The sequence below is a fragment of the Babylonia areolata genome, chromosome 25 (assembly GCF_041734735.1).
Source record: "Babylonia areolata isolate BAREFJ2019XMU chromosome 25, ASM4173473v1, whole genome shotgun sequence".
Lineage (NCBI taxonomy): Eukaryota > Metazoa > Mollusca > Gastropoda > Neogastropoda > Buccinidae > Babylonia > Babylonia areolata.
This window is the reverse complement of record NC_134900.1, coordinates 12,520,538-12,541,457: the sequence shown is the minus strand read 5'-3', so window position 1 is coordinate 12,541,457 and position 20,920 is coordinate 12,520,538. Positions and strand designations below refer to the sequence as shown.

Genomic DNA, 20,920 nt, shown 5'->3' with positions numbered 1-20,920 from the left:
GGCTGACCACAGACAGCCATATCAGGACTGTTGGCTGGACTTGAGATGACCTGTATCATCACTTGCATAATGAGCAGAAAAGGTTTCTATACACTGTATATATATATACACAATTTTTTTTTTTTTTTTTTTTTTATATACATGGCTTCGAACAGCCAGCTCTTTTGAGACAATTCCTTCACCCCACACACCAATTCATTTTGCTTAATTTTTTTTTTCTTTTTAAAATAAACAAAATACCCAGACAGGATGTTAAGTGAAATGGGGTTAGAGAAGGGACAAATCAGTACTTTTTTTTTTTTTTTCCTCCCCGTATGAAGATGAAAGTGACGGACAAAATGAGAGAGGGACTGTGATGTAATGCTTTGTGTTCTGTGGTTTACCATCACCATGAACACAAAAGACAGGTATCGTTTAAAATTATAGCTGGAAACGATCTTTAGCCGTATGAAGAGCGCAGGTACAGGAGTCATGATGGCTGCCGGAAAAAGAGGGCGATAACCAGCGGGACAAAGGGGAGGTTACCTACTTCCGGGAGGTTATCGGCCGTAGTTTCGTCTCCTCCGCATAGGCGGATAGTAGTTTGCACAGGAAAGGAATGTCAGACCCCTGCCGGAGTCTGCACTAGTTGGGTCACGGTTAAGTATGTGTAATTAAACGATCTTTTTCTTCCAACTTGAGCACCTCAAGACATTCCCGTCACTCACAGCTGCTTTCCTTTTCATCACTGAGATGAGACAATTTTCTATTTCAGAATCAATCCTTTGAGGTAATTTTCCATCATAGATAATCATAATGATGGTTAGGTCTCCCGTTTAAAAATGAATCCCCACGAAAAAAAACCCGACAAAAACCCCCTATTTTGAAGCTTAGTGAATGACAGCAAACATGTGTTGCATATCAGGAAACCATTGCCATCATTTTTACGCCAGCTGAACTCTTGTCCATCTGTTGTCTGCATCTCGCACATCTCATTTTACAGCATATCCTGCTGTATTCAGTTTTCACTTCTCTTCCACCTGACAGCTTTATTACCAGATTTATATTTAATCAATTCCCCATAGCTGCTCCTGTGGTTTTGCTTCATTTAACACCTGCCCTCCAATTACTGTCATCCTTCCCTTGTACAACCAGTTGATTTTTATAATCAGTGGCAATCCAGCAGTACCACATGAAAGGAAAATGGGATCAACGGATTTTACCAACATGCAAACCAGAACAGGGGTGATAAAAAAAAAAAAAAGAAAAAAAAAGAGAAAAAAGTATTGCATAAAAACAAAAAGTATTGCATAAAAACATTCTTGTTGCTCTATGCAAACTAGAACGAGGGTGATTAAAAAAAAAAAAGAAAAAAAAAAAAGGAGTATTGCATAAAAATATCCTTGTTGCTCTACTGTTCTCCCCAAAATACACACTTGTCTTCTGAAGCCCATTAACAGGCAGCACCTCAAAAAATTTTTGTTTTGTATCTTTCAACCACATTTTACTTTGAACATGCCTCTTCCTCCCTTGGCAAAGAAGCCAAATTCTATCAAGTGTCATAACACATAACTTTAAGGCCTTGCCTTGAAAGAAGTTTCCCAGAATGCATATACCTCTACGGTGGTATGTGTATATGCACATCTAAACACACTACATACTGAAAAGGCACGGTCACATTTGTTTCGGTTCATACTTTAAAAAAAAAAAAGTGTATGAAAAAAGAAGTCACAAGGTACTGTCGCTTTCCTTGCTGTGAACATACACCAGCCTGGTTTGTCGACGACGGCATCAAAACATATTTTCAGTTTCTGCTGTCCATTAGTTCTACTGCTTCCAGTGCGAAGTTGGCGGCATCAGGGCTTCAGGCAAATAGTTGGGTCATCATTCTCAGGACTGACTGGGGCGGAGATCATGGGGTCACAGCTGATGGGTGAGCTGTCCTCCATGGTGTAGTCCATCTGGGCGGGGATTGCGAAGGGCTGGGGTGTGATGAAGGTGTTAAAGGAGGTGGAGGGGCTGGGCTCCTCTGCTGGGAGCTGGGGTGTGGCGCCCGACTGCTGCACATTCATTATGATGCTGGGATCCACCATAAAGCTGGTGCTCATCTCCTCCAAGCTGCTTAACGATGTGCCCGTCTGCTTCATGAGCATGTTGAGTTGCTGCAATTGAAAACGTTACTTCTAAATGACAAGCACGATTCACGGAAAGGCAACACACACAACAAATGATATCCACTTGCTTTTAGGGCCCAGTACATTAATTCACTCACACAATAGTTAACAGCGATTACAATCAATCAGTACATTGACATTGTCAATAAAGGAACAAAGAAATCACTCAAACTATTTTCAAAATCTTTTTTTTTTCCTTTTTTAAATAAAAAAAACTAGTTTTTTTTGTGTTTTTTTTGTGCTTTCTATCAAAGATTGGGTTTTATTTGCTTTTGTCCAATATTTGTTTCCAAGATTCTTTGAAGACATTCACCGGATAATTACAAAACCTTTCTTCACTCTTTCGGTCATTATGGGTAAAACCTGGTCATATTTAGAGAACAATGAGAAGTAACTCTGAAGTGGCAATATTTTTTAACTCTTCTCTTTCTTGCAGGATTTTCATTTTTCTGGAGAATGATTAAAATAAAGAAATATTGCTTCAACACTGAGACAGGGCTGTCAATATGAATACAGAGGGGTGGGTGGGGGGGAGGATGACCTCACTAAAAATATAATACAGATATAATATAAATCTTGTTTGTAATTTGTAATTTGAAAAACCTAAACAAATCGATCAAAAGGGCAAGACATCTAAAACAAGTTTTTCTTTCTTTCTTTACATCTTAAGAAATACAAGACTTGAATTCTGATGCCTATGTAAAGCTCATTCAATTTTGTGACAATAATACACCTGCTTGCATACTGAATTGCTCATTTCTTTTTGTTTTCCTGTTAACACCAAAGTAATTTTTTTCCCTTTTGTTTTCCTGTTAACACCAAAGTAATTTTTTTCCTTTTGTTTTCCTGTTAACACCAAAGTAATTTTTTTTCCTTTTGTTTTCCTGATAACACCAAAGTAATTTTTTTTAAATGTACAAATGTAGAGACATGTGTATATGTTTCTGGGACACACACACATCAATATCATTGGTCCATTTCATATGGAGCACTGTAGAGTAAAAACGAAGATTTCCCCCCCCTCTCTCTTTCTCTGTAATTTCTCTTTGTCTCTTCATCCTTATTTATTCATCTTGTATGTATTTATTTATTTTATTTTATTTTATTTCATATAAAATATGACATTCTTCAGGTCTATATACACATGAACCTCTAATATATATGTCTACTATGGACATATAGTTTGCGTTCTAGTACGTTAATACATAAAATGTTGAATACACAATTGATATAGTCATGATGCATATTTTACTTTTTGTGTTAATGTGTTAATGTCTTCTGTATTCATGTGAAAAATGTAAATGCATAAAATGAATTAAAAAAAAAAAAAGTTTGAAAAATAAAATAATAATAAATAAAAAAATAAAAAAAATATATAGAAAAAAGAGGCAAAGCCTTCATGACTCACTTTCTCTTTATACTTCGTCCGGTAAAGGAATCATGTGGAGAGAAAAAATGGCAATGTTAAAAGTCAACCACAAACACACATATATATACACACACAGAGACAACCGAACGTCGGATTAAAACATAGACTCTGTTTACACAAGAACACCAGATTATAACATAGACTCTGTTTACAAAAGTGAGTCAAAACACTGGATTATAACATAGACTCTGTTTACACAAGTGAGTCAAAACACTGGATTATAACATAGACTCTGTTTACACAAGTGAGTCAAAACACTGGATTATAACATAGATTCTGTTTACACAAGTGAGTCAAAACACTGGATTATAACATAGACTCTGTTTACACAAGTGAGTCAAAACACTGGATTATAACATAGACTCTGTTTACACAAGTGAGTCAAAAATAACATTGTTAATGGGTATACACACTGTAGTGACTTAAATTCTTCAGTTAACTGTGTTATAGAAGGGCTTAAAGACACAAAAAAGGATGTAGACAGGGAGACCCAATATCTCCATTTCTTACTAGCCAACCAATGACTCAAGGGTCTGTATCCAAGTGCGTAAAAACTGTTCAACTGACCATCACAGCAGCAGTGAAGACAACTGCTGTCCCAGCTAACTAATTCCACAATTTAATTCAAGTGGAGAACTGTGGATCAAAGAACTGAAAACAATGCTTTAACCCTTATGCCACTTGAGGCGACATGATTTGACTGCAGGGGTTCGCCACATAAGGCGACGCTGGCCGACAAAACTATCATATTGACTTCCCACCATGTTCTTCTCTGCCCTGAATCACACAGTGACAATGTTTACATCAGGTGAAAGGTCAGTCCATCTTCACCCTCAATATAGTACTGCCTTTGTTTTTGAACCAGATGTGTCATTTTCACCGCTTGTTTTGACGACAAATGAAGCAAGCTGAACTGTGATTGCTCAACACTCACTATGGACGCCCAACCAAGTACTTCTAATGGAACTCATGCTTCACATCAGTATACTTTATAGTTGATGCTGTAAATATTATGAATGAAAGTCCAAACTCTCAGTTCGCTGCTGATAGTGACTATGGGGAACATTCTGCTGGCAGTGTTGATTTGTCAAATGACAAAACTGACAGTGACAGCACTACGAAGAGGAAAAAAGCTATACACGAAAAGGCAGCGTGTTACTGCTTCAACTGGAGTGCGATGTGCAAAGATAATTATCAATTTTCACAAGAATTATTTACAATATGCAATAATCTTCTTGCACTGATATAAAGAAGAAATCAGCAAGATTGATTGAGTGGTTCCAAAAATAAAGTAGTTCCGAGTACAGCAACTTCCATGTGTCTTCGTCAATCTCTTGCACAGTTTCCAGCTGTGCTCTGGCTAAGCTGATCTCGTTTCACTCCAGGGAGGCTGACTGATAAAGAAGTGGCGTAAGGGTCAGAATTATATTGTGGAACAATACCAGTGTCATATTTCTTGATTAATATCCTGATGTTTTTACTTTTATCCACTCATACCACATACTGTATGTGTGTAATGAATCAAAATAATTATGCTGAATCAGTTAAGTACCAAAGTTCATATTCTGCTAAACTAAATATCTCATAATATATTCATGTTTTCCTATATTTCCCATGTATTATCATTTTTCAACAGGGATGTTGGTGCTGGAGAATAAAAAAATAAGTCAGCAAGTCACCAAATGGCGTAGATTTTTTGTAAGTCATTATAAAAACAAATGAATAAACCAACCTTGCATTTTGGCAATATACTCAGATCTGAAATAAAGTCAAGATCGTGCATTTTAAGTGAAGACCAAGGCAACTGACTTTCCTTTACTCCTGGTAAGCAGGGGGCGGGGCAGGGAGGGGGGGGGGGCATTATAGTTCACACTACAAGCTGCATCGTTAGATGTCATACTGTACTGGAAATAGGTAAGTACTCACATTGTATCTCAACTGTAGTCTGTAGTAATCCTTCAATGCCTTTTCCTTCTTTTCTCTTTCCATTTGCAGTTGTTCCACTTCTCTCTTCAACTTTTTAATGTAGTCCACCGATGCCTTGAGAATGGACCCTTTGTTTTGGCGCATGTCCCTGGAGGAGAAAACATAATTCATATCAATAAGTTTTTCTTGAAATTTGTAATGACTTAAAAAAAAAAAAATTTTCCCCCAAAGTCTAAAGGTTTTGTTTGTTGTAACAAAAAGTTTATGGCATGAAAAACTGCATTTTGTTATCTGAATCTGTCCCCTGGCCACTACTGTTCAAGTCTCCTTTCATGATACAAGATACTGCAGTGTCAAGAATTTATGCAATCCTGTCAAAGATGCATATCCATGGTATGTGAGGCAGTTGTGCTGTCCTAATCTGATCTGAGGCCAAAGAAAACTGTGGGTGAGAGCATTCACATTTTGTGCAGTTGATGCACTTATTCTTAACTCTCATGCAAACCCACATTCCCAAAAACCAACCAACCATTCTATATTTTGGAATGCAAAGTCATGTTATACTGATCTAACTTTGGAACTGACCAATCATAAAGCTGTGACCATGGAATTTATCTGTAAAAAAAAGACATTATTTTTCTGACTAAACAGAGATGTACTGACATTTGTAAAACTTGTGTCACCAAAACTCTGACAACAAATGCAGATTTCTGGCATAATATCAATGATTTTAGTTACAACTGTTTGAGATACATGGAGTTAATTTCCAACAGTCACACCCATGGACAATGATCAAACCATCAAATTTATATAAGTAATAACACACTGTGCCCCTGCTATTATGTCTCAGCACCGTGGAACTGCGGCGACATACTCAATGAATTTTATGTATGGCAACATTTATTTCACACATACTATACTCTGGCAAAAATGTTTGGCAAGTGATCACAAAATTCATTGACCAAACAAAACAATAATCACATGATACCAAGATTCTGGCTGCAGCTTACTGGCAGCACGGAGATCATTAACATGATCAATGAATTTTATGTATGGCAACATTTATTTCACACATACTATACTCTGGCAAAAATGTTTGGCAAGTGATCACAAAATTCATTGACCAAACAAAACAATAATCACATGATACCAAGATTCTGGCTGCAGCTTACTGGCAGCACGGAGATCATTAACATGATCATGGATCTGAAGAAATAGTAGAGACTGACTCAACAAACTGATGGCTCTCAAGCGTTTAACTTCCAACCACTGATAAATCTGCGGTTTAGGGGTAACTGCATTATTGTCTGTGCTGCCACTAATTTACATATGTTCACTTCACTGCACAATGCAATACCTTGAGTGTTTAAGCAATATCTCAGCAAGTTTTGGCTTGATTCCGATGCTTTTTTTTTCTTCTCATTTTGAGAAGCGTGTTAACCTGACTGCCAGGATGTACGGTACAGGAGAGGTGGCTAAACTTTTGCTTGATTTTCCGCACACTGATTATGGCAACTCTGAAAACGTGATTGCAAATGAAAGAATGTTGCTGTTGTTGATAAATGAAGTGATTCCGGTTATCCCTGTAGTGATTACATGCTGCAAGGTACATCACCTGGAGCGGGCCAGGGTCGTGTTTGAAGTGGGTATATAAAAAAAACCCTAATATTTTAGCTTGAAACCATCATTTTTAGGTTTTCGTTTAATATGAAACCCTCCACATGAAAGCTTCAAGCCGAAATATTGTTTACAGTGAGCTTTTGTGTTGTACTATTGTGTTTGGGTGTGTTTGGGTGGGTGGGTGTATGTGAGTGTTTATGTTTAAAACAACCCGATAGTGGAGGAAACATAACTGCACTTGGGTGTTATGCCCAATACATCTGCAAATATTCTAGCACCATTTCCACCCATAAAATAGACACTTAAATTTTCTTCTTATCCCCCCCCCCTCCCCCTCAAAAAAAGTATTTTGTGCGTTTTGTTTTTCTAAAAATCTGAGTTATCTTACCCTGATTGGGAGTTATCTCATCCTGTCACCATTCAATTTATGATTATGTTCTCTTTCATTTTCCTTCAAGAAAATAAGTGTTTTTACGTACTTTTGAGCATAAGTTTAATTTTTGTGATTTAAAAAAAAAAAATCATTATAGAGGTTTGTGATTATTTTGCAAAAAATCACATAGTCCTGGAAGTGACAGGGTTAACTCATTGGAGATACGCTGGAGCTGAAGCTCTGCCTGTTCAGAACGACATGCCAAAGTGTAAGATACGACGAATCTCCAAATTTTTTTTCTTTTCATACTCTCAGCAGTGTTCAATTAAAGGGAAACTAACCAGGCTTTCTTGAGGGACAGTCTAGGAAAAATTGAGTTATTTCCCCTTGACTGTTAACCGCGTGAAAGACTTTTTGTTCTCGATCTTTCTTGACCCGGTCAAAGGTTGTGATTCTTACACAACAAACATGGTGGTACAATGAACGTGCTCCCTGCGTGAGGCTGTCAAAAATGTGACAGAAGAACGATCAGACATTGAACGTGACCTTCTAGACACTGGTGACGAATTCTCTTATGATTTTTCTGATAACGACATTCAGTTAGTACGAGATGATGATTTTGAAAGTGACAACGAAACTTTGCTGACTGACCCAAGTGACAGCCATACTGCAAGACAAGATGACTTGATGACTGTAGATATTGACGATGAGGAACAAGAGCACTTCTATGAGTGGGTAAAAGACCTGACAAACTTCCCACTGGCTGCACCTTTCACTGGGACCCCAGGACTCTCACATGACTTTCCAGACACGCCCACTCCTGTTGAGGTGAGTGTGTTTACAATTTGATATTGTTGCTAAATTAGTTCTTGTGTAAATAATGTTGATTTTTTACAATTTTTAATGAACAATTTGAATAGATTTATGTCAAATTATTTTCTGTGTGTGCACTTAAATTGTGTGGGTGTGTGTCTGTGCAATGGGTGTGTCAGTGTATTATGCATGGGCGTGTTTGTGCATGTGTGCTATTTATACTGTCACTCCTGAATTATCATGCATGTGTATATGCTGTGTAATATTATGTTTATTTTGCTCTTTTTTTTACCCCCCCTTTTTTTTTTGTTGCAATACATACAAAAGCTTTTCTTTTTTTCTAATGACAGCGTTGTCTGTTGCAGAAATTCAAAACACTTTGCACGCATGAGGAGGAGATCTGCCAGACACAGGAGCAGACATGAGGAGACTGAGGCCAGGCAGTCACTGGCCTGCTAACATTCCACCCACCAAGGAGCAGCAGACCAGGAAAACACAGAGGGTACAAGGTGTGCTACACCAAACACAGCACAAGGAGCGTCACGTCAAGAGGTGAAAAACATGAAAAAAAGCCACCACAATCGTGTGCAAACAGTATGAAGTGCCCCTCTGTGCTGTTCCAAGCTTTGAGGTGTTCCACACAGTCAAGGACTACATAATAATCAAGCTGCAGCAGAAATGTGTAAATAGGGTTTTTTCCTTCTTTTTTTCAAGTGATGGATTTGTATGGTTTTGCAGTTTTCTGTTTTTCCAGTGTTGTGATCACTTATTTTACTTTTTTTAACAGTTTGTTGTGCAACATTTGACTTCAAACTGATTCATGAGAATCAGGGAACCTCACTGTGTGAGAAAATCATCTATGTTTCTTGTGGATTAGCTGATGGATATGACATGCCTGGCGAGTCCAGTATACCTATTTTTCAAATTTTCTTGTTTTTCAGTATTTAGTGACATAATTTAAAATGTTTAAAAAAAAAATTTAGCAGCATTTAATGAGAAGACTGTTTTAAAATGTTAAACGAAGAGATAATAAACTTTCCAGTGATATATAATTTGGTCTTTGTGTCTGTGTGAAAGTGTGTTGAATTTTTCAAATATGTCCATATTTGCCCGTCACAGCAAAACTACATGAACTACTTCACTACGTCTCCACAGAGTTAACAAACCAGCAGCCATTCTAAGACATTACTCAAATATCAAGAAAACAAACATTCATTACACACCAATAAACTGAAATACTTTACAAAGACAACTCTATCAAGGACACCTTACAAATTGTCAAAAAGTGTAGTTAAATTTTCCATGATTACAGCCAATCCATCTGAGAAAGATCTAATGTTAAAACAAGCCAAAATAAACACAAATATGACTTACTGATCGTAGCACTTTGGCAAAAGCCCGCCAAGTTCTTTGATTCTGTCGTTGATATTGTACCGTCGTCTCCTCTCAACTGCAAAACGAATGGAACTATATAAAGACCTGGTCATTACATGCAGAAAAACTTTCGTGAATACCCTAGAACCACCTCAGCCCTGTATCTGTTTTAAAACAGCAGCTCATCTTCTGTTAAATCCCCAAGTTTGATAACGAGCTTAAAAGTCCTGCACCAAAAGCAAAGCATTAATATCCTCTTTCAACATGTAAGCCTAAATAATTGCCATCATTCTGCTCAACATCATATGTCTTTGTTTGTATTTCTTTTTTTTTTTGTTTCTTTTTTTAAATCTGTAATACAAGAAAACAGTCTGTGTATCTTGTTCGAGTCACCATAAAAGTGTGCACCTGGAAATCTGAATGAACACATGCTCAATGTGTCCGTTGTTCATTCCAAATGACTCAACCATCCACATTAAGCCAGAGGCAGACAAGAGTTACTCACTCATGTTGTGATTGTCTTTCTTCTGTCTGTCCCTGACCCACAACTTCTGCTCCTCCTCAGACATATGGTTAGGAGGGCTGACCTGACCCTGGAAGACGGGTGGACAGGATGAGGAGGATGTGGCGGCAGCGCTGTCCACTTCCAGTGTGAACGGTGTGAACAGAGACGACTGGGGCAACTAGTGAGTAAACAAGGAAAAACATTTCAGGGGTATTTAAGACAAAAGAGGAGAAATGAGACACACACAACAGATGTTACTCAGTGGAAAGACAGATTTAAACCTCATAAAGACTAAGCCTGACATACGAAATTAAGAGAAAAAAGAGGCAAGGCCTTCAAGACTCACTTGGTACACTTCAAAAAAAGAAAAAACCTTAAAAAAAAAATTCAATCGTTAAAAATGTGTTCTGTATTTGTTATAATAAAGCTTCATGTTAAAAAAAACAAAAACAAAAACAAAACACCAAAAAAAAAAAACCAAGGCCTGAGCACAGATTCGAAGCCAGCATGTTCGGATGGAAAGAAATTGTTTTAGTCACTGCACTATTGCGGATCTATCAATGACGTTCAAAATTTTTTTATATAAGTATGCTTTTTTTTTAAGGGCGATAAATCGATTGCGATATTCAAACTGATAATGCTGTTTAAATCATGTTTTTTTGGTGTATCTTGGGCACTCGAGAATTCTTTAAGGCCTGCGGTAAAGGAGACAGTGCCATCGCTGCGATCACACTGCAACATTTAGCCATCTTCTCTGGATCTAGATAGACATAGGACAAGTATCAGTTACACTCACCGGGACAGTACGACATGGTCGATTCAATTTCTCTTTTATTTTCATTCTAGTTAATTGAGTATCCACTTTAAATATTCATATGCAGTAATCATGTCGATGATGTAGTCTGTTCACTGTGTGTGTTCTGTCCAGAATTTGTATTTCTTTCCATTTGATTGCAAGAAAAACGAGGTTACGCCACTTTCTTACAAAGCACCGTCTACGCTACTGCAACTGAGATGTGGTAATACGCTGTTTTCAGAATCCCGGAAATGGCCTCAACAAAATAAACTGTTGATACAGGAAACACGGCTTAATGCGGGAGACTTACAACCTATCATTGGTATGACTGTGAAGATTTTTTTCCTATTATTTTTAAGCCAAATTTGGTACTGACGAACTGTTCGTTTACCACGGACACGGACACACATACACACACACACAGAGACAACCGGACACCAGGTTATAACACAGACTCACTTTCCTTACACAAGTCAGTCAAAAACTGGGTGCTTTAGGAACCCACGAAACCATGACCAAGATGGTACATTTAAGTCTACCAGGTTCTGCGTACCATGATGTGCACTTATTATTTTGTATGAACAGGTGTATGTTCAGGTATATGTATGTGTATGTAGATACATATATATATGCACATGTGCACTCATGTTCTCAGTCCATTGCATATATATCAAACTATTGAAAATGTTTTTCTTCATGGAAAATATCTTTTCACCTGCTAGTTTGTCACAAGTTTTTTTTTTCATGTTTGCCGATTAGTTTTGTCAAATTGTCTGCAGTTCTTGTTTGATTTTCTGAGGTTTGTAGTTTAATCTCTTTTTTTTTCTTTCTTCATCTCTAAAAAGAAAAAAAAAATCTGAAGTCATGCAAGTATAAAACTATAACATATGTTTCAAGGAGACCTCAAAGTGCACGGTCAGGTCTTGAGAACCTACCAAAGGAATACCGGTAAACATATGGAAACATGGTAAGGACACTGGCAATCAAAACCCACAACCACTTATGGCTCGCATGCAGAGGTACACCATCATTTGTTCGTTCCTACAGACTACACTACAATTACAATTTGGTCCTGGGAGGGAAAAAACGTCATATGTGTACATCAGAGATTAGTGACATTTAACAAGGCTTCTTGACAGGAAGGCTGCTTCTTTTTTCTTCATAATACCTTTGTTCGATTAAGTATATATCACAAGTGAGTCTTAATGGTCTTGCCTCTCTTGTTCTTTTTTTTTCTCTATCTTCTACCTTCTACAACCAGCCATCCCACTTGATTACTTCACACTGCCATGATCTGTCATTAAACGTTAAAAACAAATCATTTTTCAAAAAATAAAATAAAATAATTTTTAAAAAAACGTAGGGAGAACTGGCACTCTAAGTCTGCTAAATAAACCAGATTCAAAATAAGACAGTAGAGCCCCTGCTTTAGGTGTACAAAATGGCAAACTGTTCCATGAAAAATTGTTTTTTGGGGAAGAAACTTCCATTCAGATTTATTTTGCAGGACTATGTTTACATGTATATAGTGTGCTGAGCCTCCTTGAGAATGACACAAACCCCACAGGAATGCAGGCTGAAGCAAGGTTGACAGGACAGTATAGCTCAAGACAAAGAGAAGATGAAAGCTCACCGTGCTCGACATTGGTGTGAGGGAAGGGGTGATGGACTGCAGGTCCGAGGTGTCCAAGTCAAGGCTGCTGTTTTCGAAAATAAGGTCCCTCAATGCTGGGTCCTCCTGTGAAAAGCAGACCTTCAATCAGTTACACTTTGGCAAACAACTGCTTTCTTCTGCCTTCAAGGGCAGCCACCTTCACACCTACTTACAACTTGGCTTTTACATGTTTAACTTTTTACCACACCATTCTAGCACCTGTATATGTTTTTTTGAGAATGTTCATACTGGGTAGTCTTCTGCTTCTATACTCCACTGACACAGTTTACACAATCTTTAACTTGTATATTTCATCTTCTGTATGTGACTTTAATAGATATATATCTTTACAGTCAAGGGATTAAAGACATATCTAGCAACCAACTGGAAGCCTTAACACAGTCTGGGGAAATGGTGGAGTAGAAACTCCACCACGTAGGGAACAGGTAAATTGAAAACAACATCAGACTTTGGGGAGGTGGAAGAGTGGAACTGACAGCAGATACTGCATCTTGACACTCAGACTGAACGGGCAAACTTTCACCTGTCTGGTCATCTACACTTCTCAGTTCTTCACAGTTACTCAATGATTCCTCATTCAGTCACAATATTTTTCTTCACCAGTCCAGAAGCACTTGTAGGAATGCAGATTGTGAATCTGCTCCCTTGTTTTCACCTTAATATGCTATTCTTGCCAGAAGAGAGTTTGATGTTTGTATCTGCAGTATACTTTAAAACTGACAATAAGTACAAAACAATTTCAATTTATTTCAAATGCTAGCCCTTGTGTCTAGAACCCATTTTCATTTCTGACACTTTCACTTTGTCTTTTTTTCTTCTGATCTTATTCCTAGTATAATTTATTCTTTATTACTTCTGAGTTTTTCAAGGTTCATATCAGACTTCCAGATCAAAATTTATTACAATAAACAAACAAAAAAATAGGACTTTTGATTTCAAATCTAAGATAATTCAAGTTCAACTAGGAGTAGAACATTTCTTTATCAACATCATAAATCTTTACACTTGTCATACATCATCTGTGTGGCTGGAAACATGCCCCTAGTACCCTCCCCAATCACATCATTCATTCCCATCCTTGCTTTACTCACATCACTCAGCTGGATGAGGGTTCCACTCACATCACCCAGGTCCGGTGCTGCCATGCAGCTTCTATCTCTCTCTGTGGGGGCGGAACCTGAGGACCACATATTGTCCACTGTGGACGGGATGGCTAGGTTGGGCATGGAGTGTGCCGGTATCTGGTGGTCGTCAGAGTCACTGAGGAAGCTCTTAACCGCCGCATGCTGCTTCTGTTTGATGTGATACATGGTGGGATGCTGCAGTTCTGTCTTCACCTGCTCACACAGGCAAAGTAAAAGGCCATGTAAACCACCCACAGAAAGAAAACCACAACCAGATTTTTAGAGAATGTTCCTGAGTGAAAAAACCACCACCACCTTTAAAATATTTGACATGTATTGTGGCCTGCAATGATACTGAGGCCTTGTTTTGCCATGCTGTATGTTTTCTTTGGTGCTGTATCATTTAAATGGTTCAGGAGGGAGGCAAAGATCATTAAAATCACCGAACTTCAGACTGGCTGTAATTGTTTTCTTCTGAGAAGTCAGGTTACAGTTGCCAAAATTTCAGAATGCATGTGCTAGTACTAGTAGTATCTTAACTTTCTCAGCATTCAACACTGTTGAAACTTAGCTGGCTTAAAAAAAAAAATAAAAAAAAAAAGAAAAAAAAAAAGGCGCATTGAGTGCTGTCAAAAGTGACCGTGTCAAAGCATTTCTGAAAGGTGTTCTGCTTAGAGAGACTGCCCGAAGACTTGAGGAGACCACAAGACCATATTGAGAGGTCCATTCATTGTATGCTCTGCTGCTGATCCCACAAATTCTTTTCTAAACATTACATGATTATTACCTTCCTTCTTGAATAGTGGTACTAGTATTCTTGTGGAGTTACCTGTTAGAAACATTTGCTGAAACAACTTTCCAGAATGGCTGGCTCGAGTGACATATTGTGCTCCACCACTAACAAAGCAAATCGCATTCCAGCATGGATTGTATCTTAAGGGTGAAATATTTGGGCAACTGAAAAAAAACAAAAAGCTTGCTGTATACTTCTGTTTGAGGTGTGCTGAATCAATGAGAAGTTACAACTGGCTGAAATTTTCAAATGTAAACAGTCCTTGGCCAAGACACTACTAATCAACCATGTTTTCGTTCATCTGCAAGAGTCCACATTCAAACAAATGCAGAAAAAGGGTAGGAAACAAAAAGATTTTTTCAACTGACCTTGACACATGAGCCTAACAGCACACCAAATTGCATTCTACCACAGTTAATTCTGCTCAAAACGTAGCAACTGGCAGATCTGGAGGACTTTTGCACAAGTGTTTTCAGCCTAACATCCAAACTTGAAAATATAAATCTATCTGCCCAGCATATTTATCACTTCAAGTGTCCATAGTTACCTGCAGAACTTTGGGTGGCACCTCGGCACTGTGATAGCTGGCTGGCATTGCAATGTTCTGTGACTGTTGTTGCTGCCTTGCATGTGCCTGCCGTTTCTCTCTCTCCTCCAGGTCCAGCACCTGCTGACGCTCCAGCGTCTGTCGCAACTGAGTGCGGGACCCCATGTTTGTGTTCCTTAAGTCAGTCCGCGGACTGCAACAAAACCAATGTAAAAAATTAGGCTTGAAAGAATGCAAGAAAAAAAAAAAAAAAAAGGATGGTGGCCTCTAATATCTCAACAACAACAACAAAAAGTTTCTGCAATGTTCCAGACAACATGGTACTTTTTTTGTTCACAAGCTTTGTATCCAGACACAGCAAAGTGCAGAACACCCATTTTTGCCTGTTCTGAAACACTACAGATCCCGACACTACAGATCTGGAAACAGTATGACTTCCTATCCTTGCCTGAATTCAACAGCTCTATCCACCTCATTTTTCTTTTCTTGAGCAATCACTCCATTATGCAGATATTGCTGCATTTCAATAACTTGTAATCCACAGATGTTTAACTGAGGTACGAGGCGTGATTACATTCTGCATGAACTTGCCAATCAAAGTATCAACACTGTAGAACCACTAAGAAGGGGAAAGTGAAAAACACCTGGACAAAACAGCAACAACATTCCACATAATAGGCTGCAACTACAACGGCCAAGTGATGACAATAAAAAGACATGTACTCCAGTCTGCAATCCTAGGTGTATATATACATATTACCATGTGTCACTGGTAGTGGTAGAATTATTTTCTTATACTACTTTTTCACAAGTTAACTAATCATAGACATTAAGACAATAATGACTCCACTAAAGAATATAGAATGACCAACAGTGATAATGCCACTTGTTACTACAGATTATAGTATTACTAATCTGTTGTCAAGTGCAAGACAGGTTTACAAATTTCATTTGAAACTGTTTTGTCTGCAATAACAACCATAATGGAATCGAAACTAGAAAACTGAATTAGGTCCAATCAAAACTTTTCCACACAAATTGATCTGGTATATTAATTTTGAAATTTTAGAAATATAACTCAATCGAGTCTTGCCGGATGCGGATTTCCGACATTGTTCCATTCGCTTTTAGATAAAAAAAAAAAAAGAAGCTTAAACCAGTGCAATTTGAGGGGGAAACAAGGTCATTTTGACCGAGACTTGATTGAGTTAATGGAAAAAAACAACAACAAAAACCACCACCACCACCCAACAACATGACTTTGCACTCTTCAATGTTGTACCATGAAAGCTTTTAAGCCGTTATGATATAACAGTTTCCAGAAGGCTTCCTTCTGAATGTCAATCAAAATTAATTATAGATAATTTCTTCCACCAGTTATACTTGGATTAAGGTATAAATGTTGATCATCTAGCTTACAGGATGTATTGTGTTACTGTTTAGCATAGATTACATAATTTCCATATTGTGTTTAAACAAAACTTCTGTCCAAATGAAAAAGTAAAAAACATTGACTTGGAATTCTTCGTTTTATCTGGTTGTTTTTTAGTTCTTCCCACTCCCTTTTGAGTGCTGTAAAATAAAATGTTTTTAACAGAATTTATGTGCTGGTATGGGCATACACATTTATACACACAAATCATTAATGATGGCGCACAATTCAATATAATTGATTCTTATTTATTGTTGCAAGAGTAACACTACAACATGATTTGTTTTCAATTTCTTATTAACTATCCATATATTTTGCTTATTGTGGAACAGGAAAAGAGAACTTCAATACTTCAATATTATATATATATATATATATATATATATATATATATATAACAGATCCTGTGACTAGAGTAATACTATCAAAGTATCAGTGTAAAAAAAAAAAAAAAAAAATATATATATATACAATTGACCGCTGAAGAGTTCCATGTTCACATGACTAAAAGAGGTGCATCACATGATGCTCTCGAAGTTGATTGGCTCTCCAAAATTCTGAGCAACAAAGGTGATCAAGCGAGGCAGAACGTGTGGAACAGCAGCCTTTTTTTCAATATTTTGCTTTTTTGTGTGTATACTATACGGTGGCACTTCATTGAACAGAGTTTAGTTGTTGCAATGGAGGCTATCAACTCAATGGGGGGACAGCACATGTTTGCTGCTTTTGTCAATGTTGATCACCTTTGGTAATGCTTGAATTTCAAGACAAAGTTGAGGCGCATGCTCAAGATCCATGATGGCTGCTGAACTCTCCAGCAGTGTATTTACATCTCTGACAAAATAATAAAAATATAAATTACATTCATAATTCATAATTATTAATGCTCAGAAATTATTTCTGAAACTGATAACACCAGTAACTTATGTTGTTTTTAATATCAATTCACTGAATCTATACCTCTAGATCTACATGTAGTATGTACTACATTACTGCAGCCATGGAACTTTGAATCAAATATTTTTTTTTAATAAATCAATTAGGCACATTTTCACTGCCTAGATTAGCAGGTATAGAATACAGTGGAAACATTTACTTAAGCAATGCAGTCAGGCTGCCTGGGGTCTCTGGTGTCATTTATTTAGATAAACAGCTTTACACTGCATCTACCAGTACAAGATTAAAAATTATTGAAACACATAGTACAGACATGGGCAGAAGAGGGGGTGGGGGAATGGCGGGAAAGGGGATTTTCGCTTTTTACAAGGCAAAGGGAAATTTTCTTGGTCCTGCGCTACAAACCACAATTTCTTGTGCAAGGCTTCAAGAAAATTTACTTTGATAGAAAACTTACAACAGACTTAAAACTTGTATCAGCATTTTATCAATCCTGAAACTTACTCTGAGTTGGAGTCATGCCTGCCGTTTTTATAAAATGGCACCTGAAGTAATGAACATGCAAGGCAAGTAATTCTGCACTTCAGAATTCAATATCTGCAGACAGGGAATTGTTAAAAACAACAACATATGTTGCATTAAGCTAAAATGCCTCTTTTCCATTAACTTGCACTCATTCTTAGATTTTTTTTTTCTTAAAAAAGGTCAGTTAACCCATGGTAAGTTAGTAGTCCATGTTTTTTGTTGCTGTTTTTTCCTGTCTTCTTCAAAGCCCTCTCACTTCTCAATCTGATTCTCCTCTCTTTATCAATAAAAAGTTTTATCATTATTGTGAATATACAGCTCTCTTTTTTCAGTCAAACCCATCGTTTTGAGATCTTAATTGTTTATGCAACACTGTTCATTCATTTTATTTGACAGTTTCACCTAAAACCCTTGAAAGAGAGATGGCATACACTGTCATGTACAAAACTTTGTATCAACTAGAGACAGACCTTTAAAGACCTCGGAATTCTGGCCTGGGATGATGATCACCGTAGGTTATCTATTACTGCATGGCAATAACAATTTTCTTCCACTGTCACTGTGGTGTGGAGAATGGTCAGGTTAAAGTGAAGTTAAGGCTGTACAGATGAAAAGGCAGGGACAAAGAGAATTTCTAATCACTGATGTCAGTGCATTCTTGTTCTGTTGTCATACAGTTGGACATCCTTGCCCATACCACCACCATAGCAGGTGGTAATGACTGCATAATCTTAAGAGTGGAATGCAGATCAGAATGGAACACCATGCCTAATATTTTATTAAATACAAATTACAATGGTGATTCACTCAACACAAGGAAGAACCCAAACTACCAACTAAAGATGTAGTGTTACAAAAAGACATCCTGAAGAAACTTTATTGCTGTAACATCCAGCCTAACAAGATGTAATGGTATTTCTTACATATATATTGTGTTCAAAGATCAGGATTATTCAAATAGTGAACTTGTGAAGTGATTTTACAGCTGTGTCTAATTAATCTGGATTTACACTTGTACATGCTTGTATACATATATTTCCACAATACAAACAAGTGTGAAATGCAGCATTTCTGAATCCTTGACAACACAGTACCAGTTTATTGCCAAGATATCTAGCCAGTATCAGTGCCCATCATCATTTCCTCAACACTGTCAAATTCATAATCATCCAACATTTGTACTGTCAGTATCTAAACAACAGTGTATTATTATGTCACCATAGTGTTGGGATGTATGTGTACTGCTGACCAGTATACATGTGTTGTCATGCTAACACCAGCATACTAATGTCACCATACTGAGACCACTTTCTAAAATTTTCTGGCCCTGGCAGTTGACACCCCGTGTCTGTTAGCATCCTGATGCCAGAGTATCTCCATCAGTGGCTGTAACTACCCTCAAAACACTTGTACAGTGTCTTGTGTCCCCTCATCTTGCCAGCACTGCTCAGCATCAGTGTCTCCTCATCCTGACAGCACTATGCAACTACATCCCTTTTTGTTTCATCTCTTCCCCCTACCCCACCCCCACCTGCCTCCCCCAACCTCTCCCCCCTGACAGGTAGTGAAGAATTGGTGAAAATTTACATCACTGAATTTACTCAGTTTCTGCCACTGGACAATACCTCTCTCTCTCTTATACAACCTCACACACATTTTATATAGTGCACTAACTATACACTGTTGCTTGTTTGTCTTTCAGCTTCTCTCTGTGTGTGTGTGTGTGTGTGTGTGTGTGTGTGTGTGTGTGTGTGGTGTTGTATGTGTGTGTGCGCACACACACAGGCGCGCTGATATTCAGTATTGATTCATTAAAGCAGTGCTAAAATTTATATCCTCCCACAACAGAACAGATCTGTTCCACACTGAAGTGACGCGACTTTCCATACAAAAGTGACGTGGCATAAGTCTGTTTGTCAAACAATATTTCCTCCAATGAATGAGATCAATCTAGCTGTAGGCTTCACTGTTTGCTGCTCCTGTATTTCTAATTAGGGGCAGGGCTCCAGGCTGGTCTCTGCCGTTATGACAATGCATGTTCTGTTATTGATTCAGAGACTAAACACAAAAGAGCAAAGGTGACTGGCTTATGCCTTCAGAGTTCAGTACACTTGTTCACTCCTTTCACGGACACGTGGAACTATAACATCTAAAATATGATGAAACTGGTTACGATATGCCATGTTTTCTTGCTTTTGAAACTTGTAGAAATGGTAAAACAATTGATATCGTTTCTGTGTATGCTATATATGTAGTAATAGGTATGAAACTATAACATAAAAAGGCACAGATTGTTTACAATAGATACAATTACATTTTCTGGCTTATTCAATGACTACAAGAATGCCAAACAAGTAGTACACATATTTAACATTCACACACACACACACACACACACACACACCTCCTCCAATAGGCATTCTTCACATTTTCTCCCTTTTCATTAAAACAAAAACATTTGTGTGTCAAAACTTAAGCACAGCAATCCTAATTCTAGCCAGGAGTAATGGCAGTATGTGAGTGTGTGAGTGTGTGTGCGTGAGAGAGAGAGAGAGAGAGGCACACTAACTTTCCCACTTAATTATAGTTACATCGTACAACACTGAATTTTGTTTGTCTTGTTTTACAAAACGATGGGAAGATGAATAAGAATGGAAAAACTGACACTAAAGCAAGAACAGTAAAAGCTTACACTAGTTACAGGTTAAAGGGAAAAAAGTCTGACAAGTGAATTTATTACACACACACACACACATTGACACACACACAAAAGGATTATCTTTTCAGTCTACAACTGACAATTAATATACTTCCTGGTTTGTAAATAACACATACTATTTGACTCCACATAAAACTGGGCCAGGAAATCACTTTCTATACTGCGGTATCAAACATACACATGAACATGGAAAAATGTATTAACTTAAGAAAATCATAT

At 37.6% G+C, this 20,920-nt stretch overlaps 1 protein-coding gene across 3 annotated transcripts in view; it reads right to left on the bottom strand.

Annotated features, from left to right (window-relative positions):
• Positions 1–675: 675 nt before the first annotated feature.
• LOC143299377 (microphthalmia-associated transcription factor-like) overlaps positions 676–20,920 on the bottom strand; it is a 78,037-nt gene continuing 57,792 nt past the window's right edge. For all 3 annotated transcript variants that reach the window (XM_076612540.1, XM_076612539.1, XM_076612541.1), the window contains 7 exons: positions 15,129–15,321; positions 13,756–14,001; positions 12,623–12,727; positions 10,194–10,371; positions 9,689–9,764; positions 5,509–5,656; positions 676–2,141 (listed from right to left, as the gene is read on the bottom strand). In XM_076612540.1, coding sequence (XP_076468655.1) covers positions 1,836–2,141; positions 5,509–5,656; positions 9,689–9,764; positions 10,194–10,371; positions 12,623–12,727; positions 13,756–14,001; positions 15,129–15,321 — 1,252 coding nt within the window. In that variant the 3' untranslated portion in view covers positions 676–1,835. The remainder of the gene's footprint in view (positions 2,142–5,508; positions 5,657–9,688; positions 9,765–10,193; positions 10,372–12,622; positions 12,728–13,755; positions 14,002–15,128; positions 15,322–20,920) is intronic.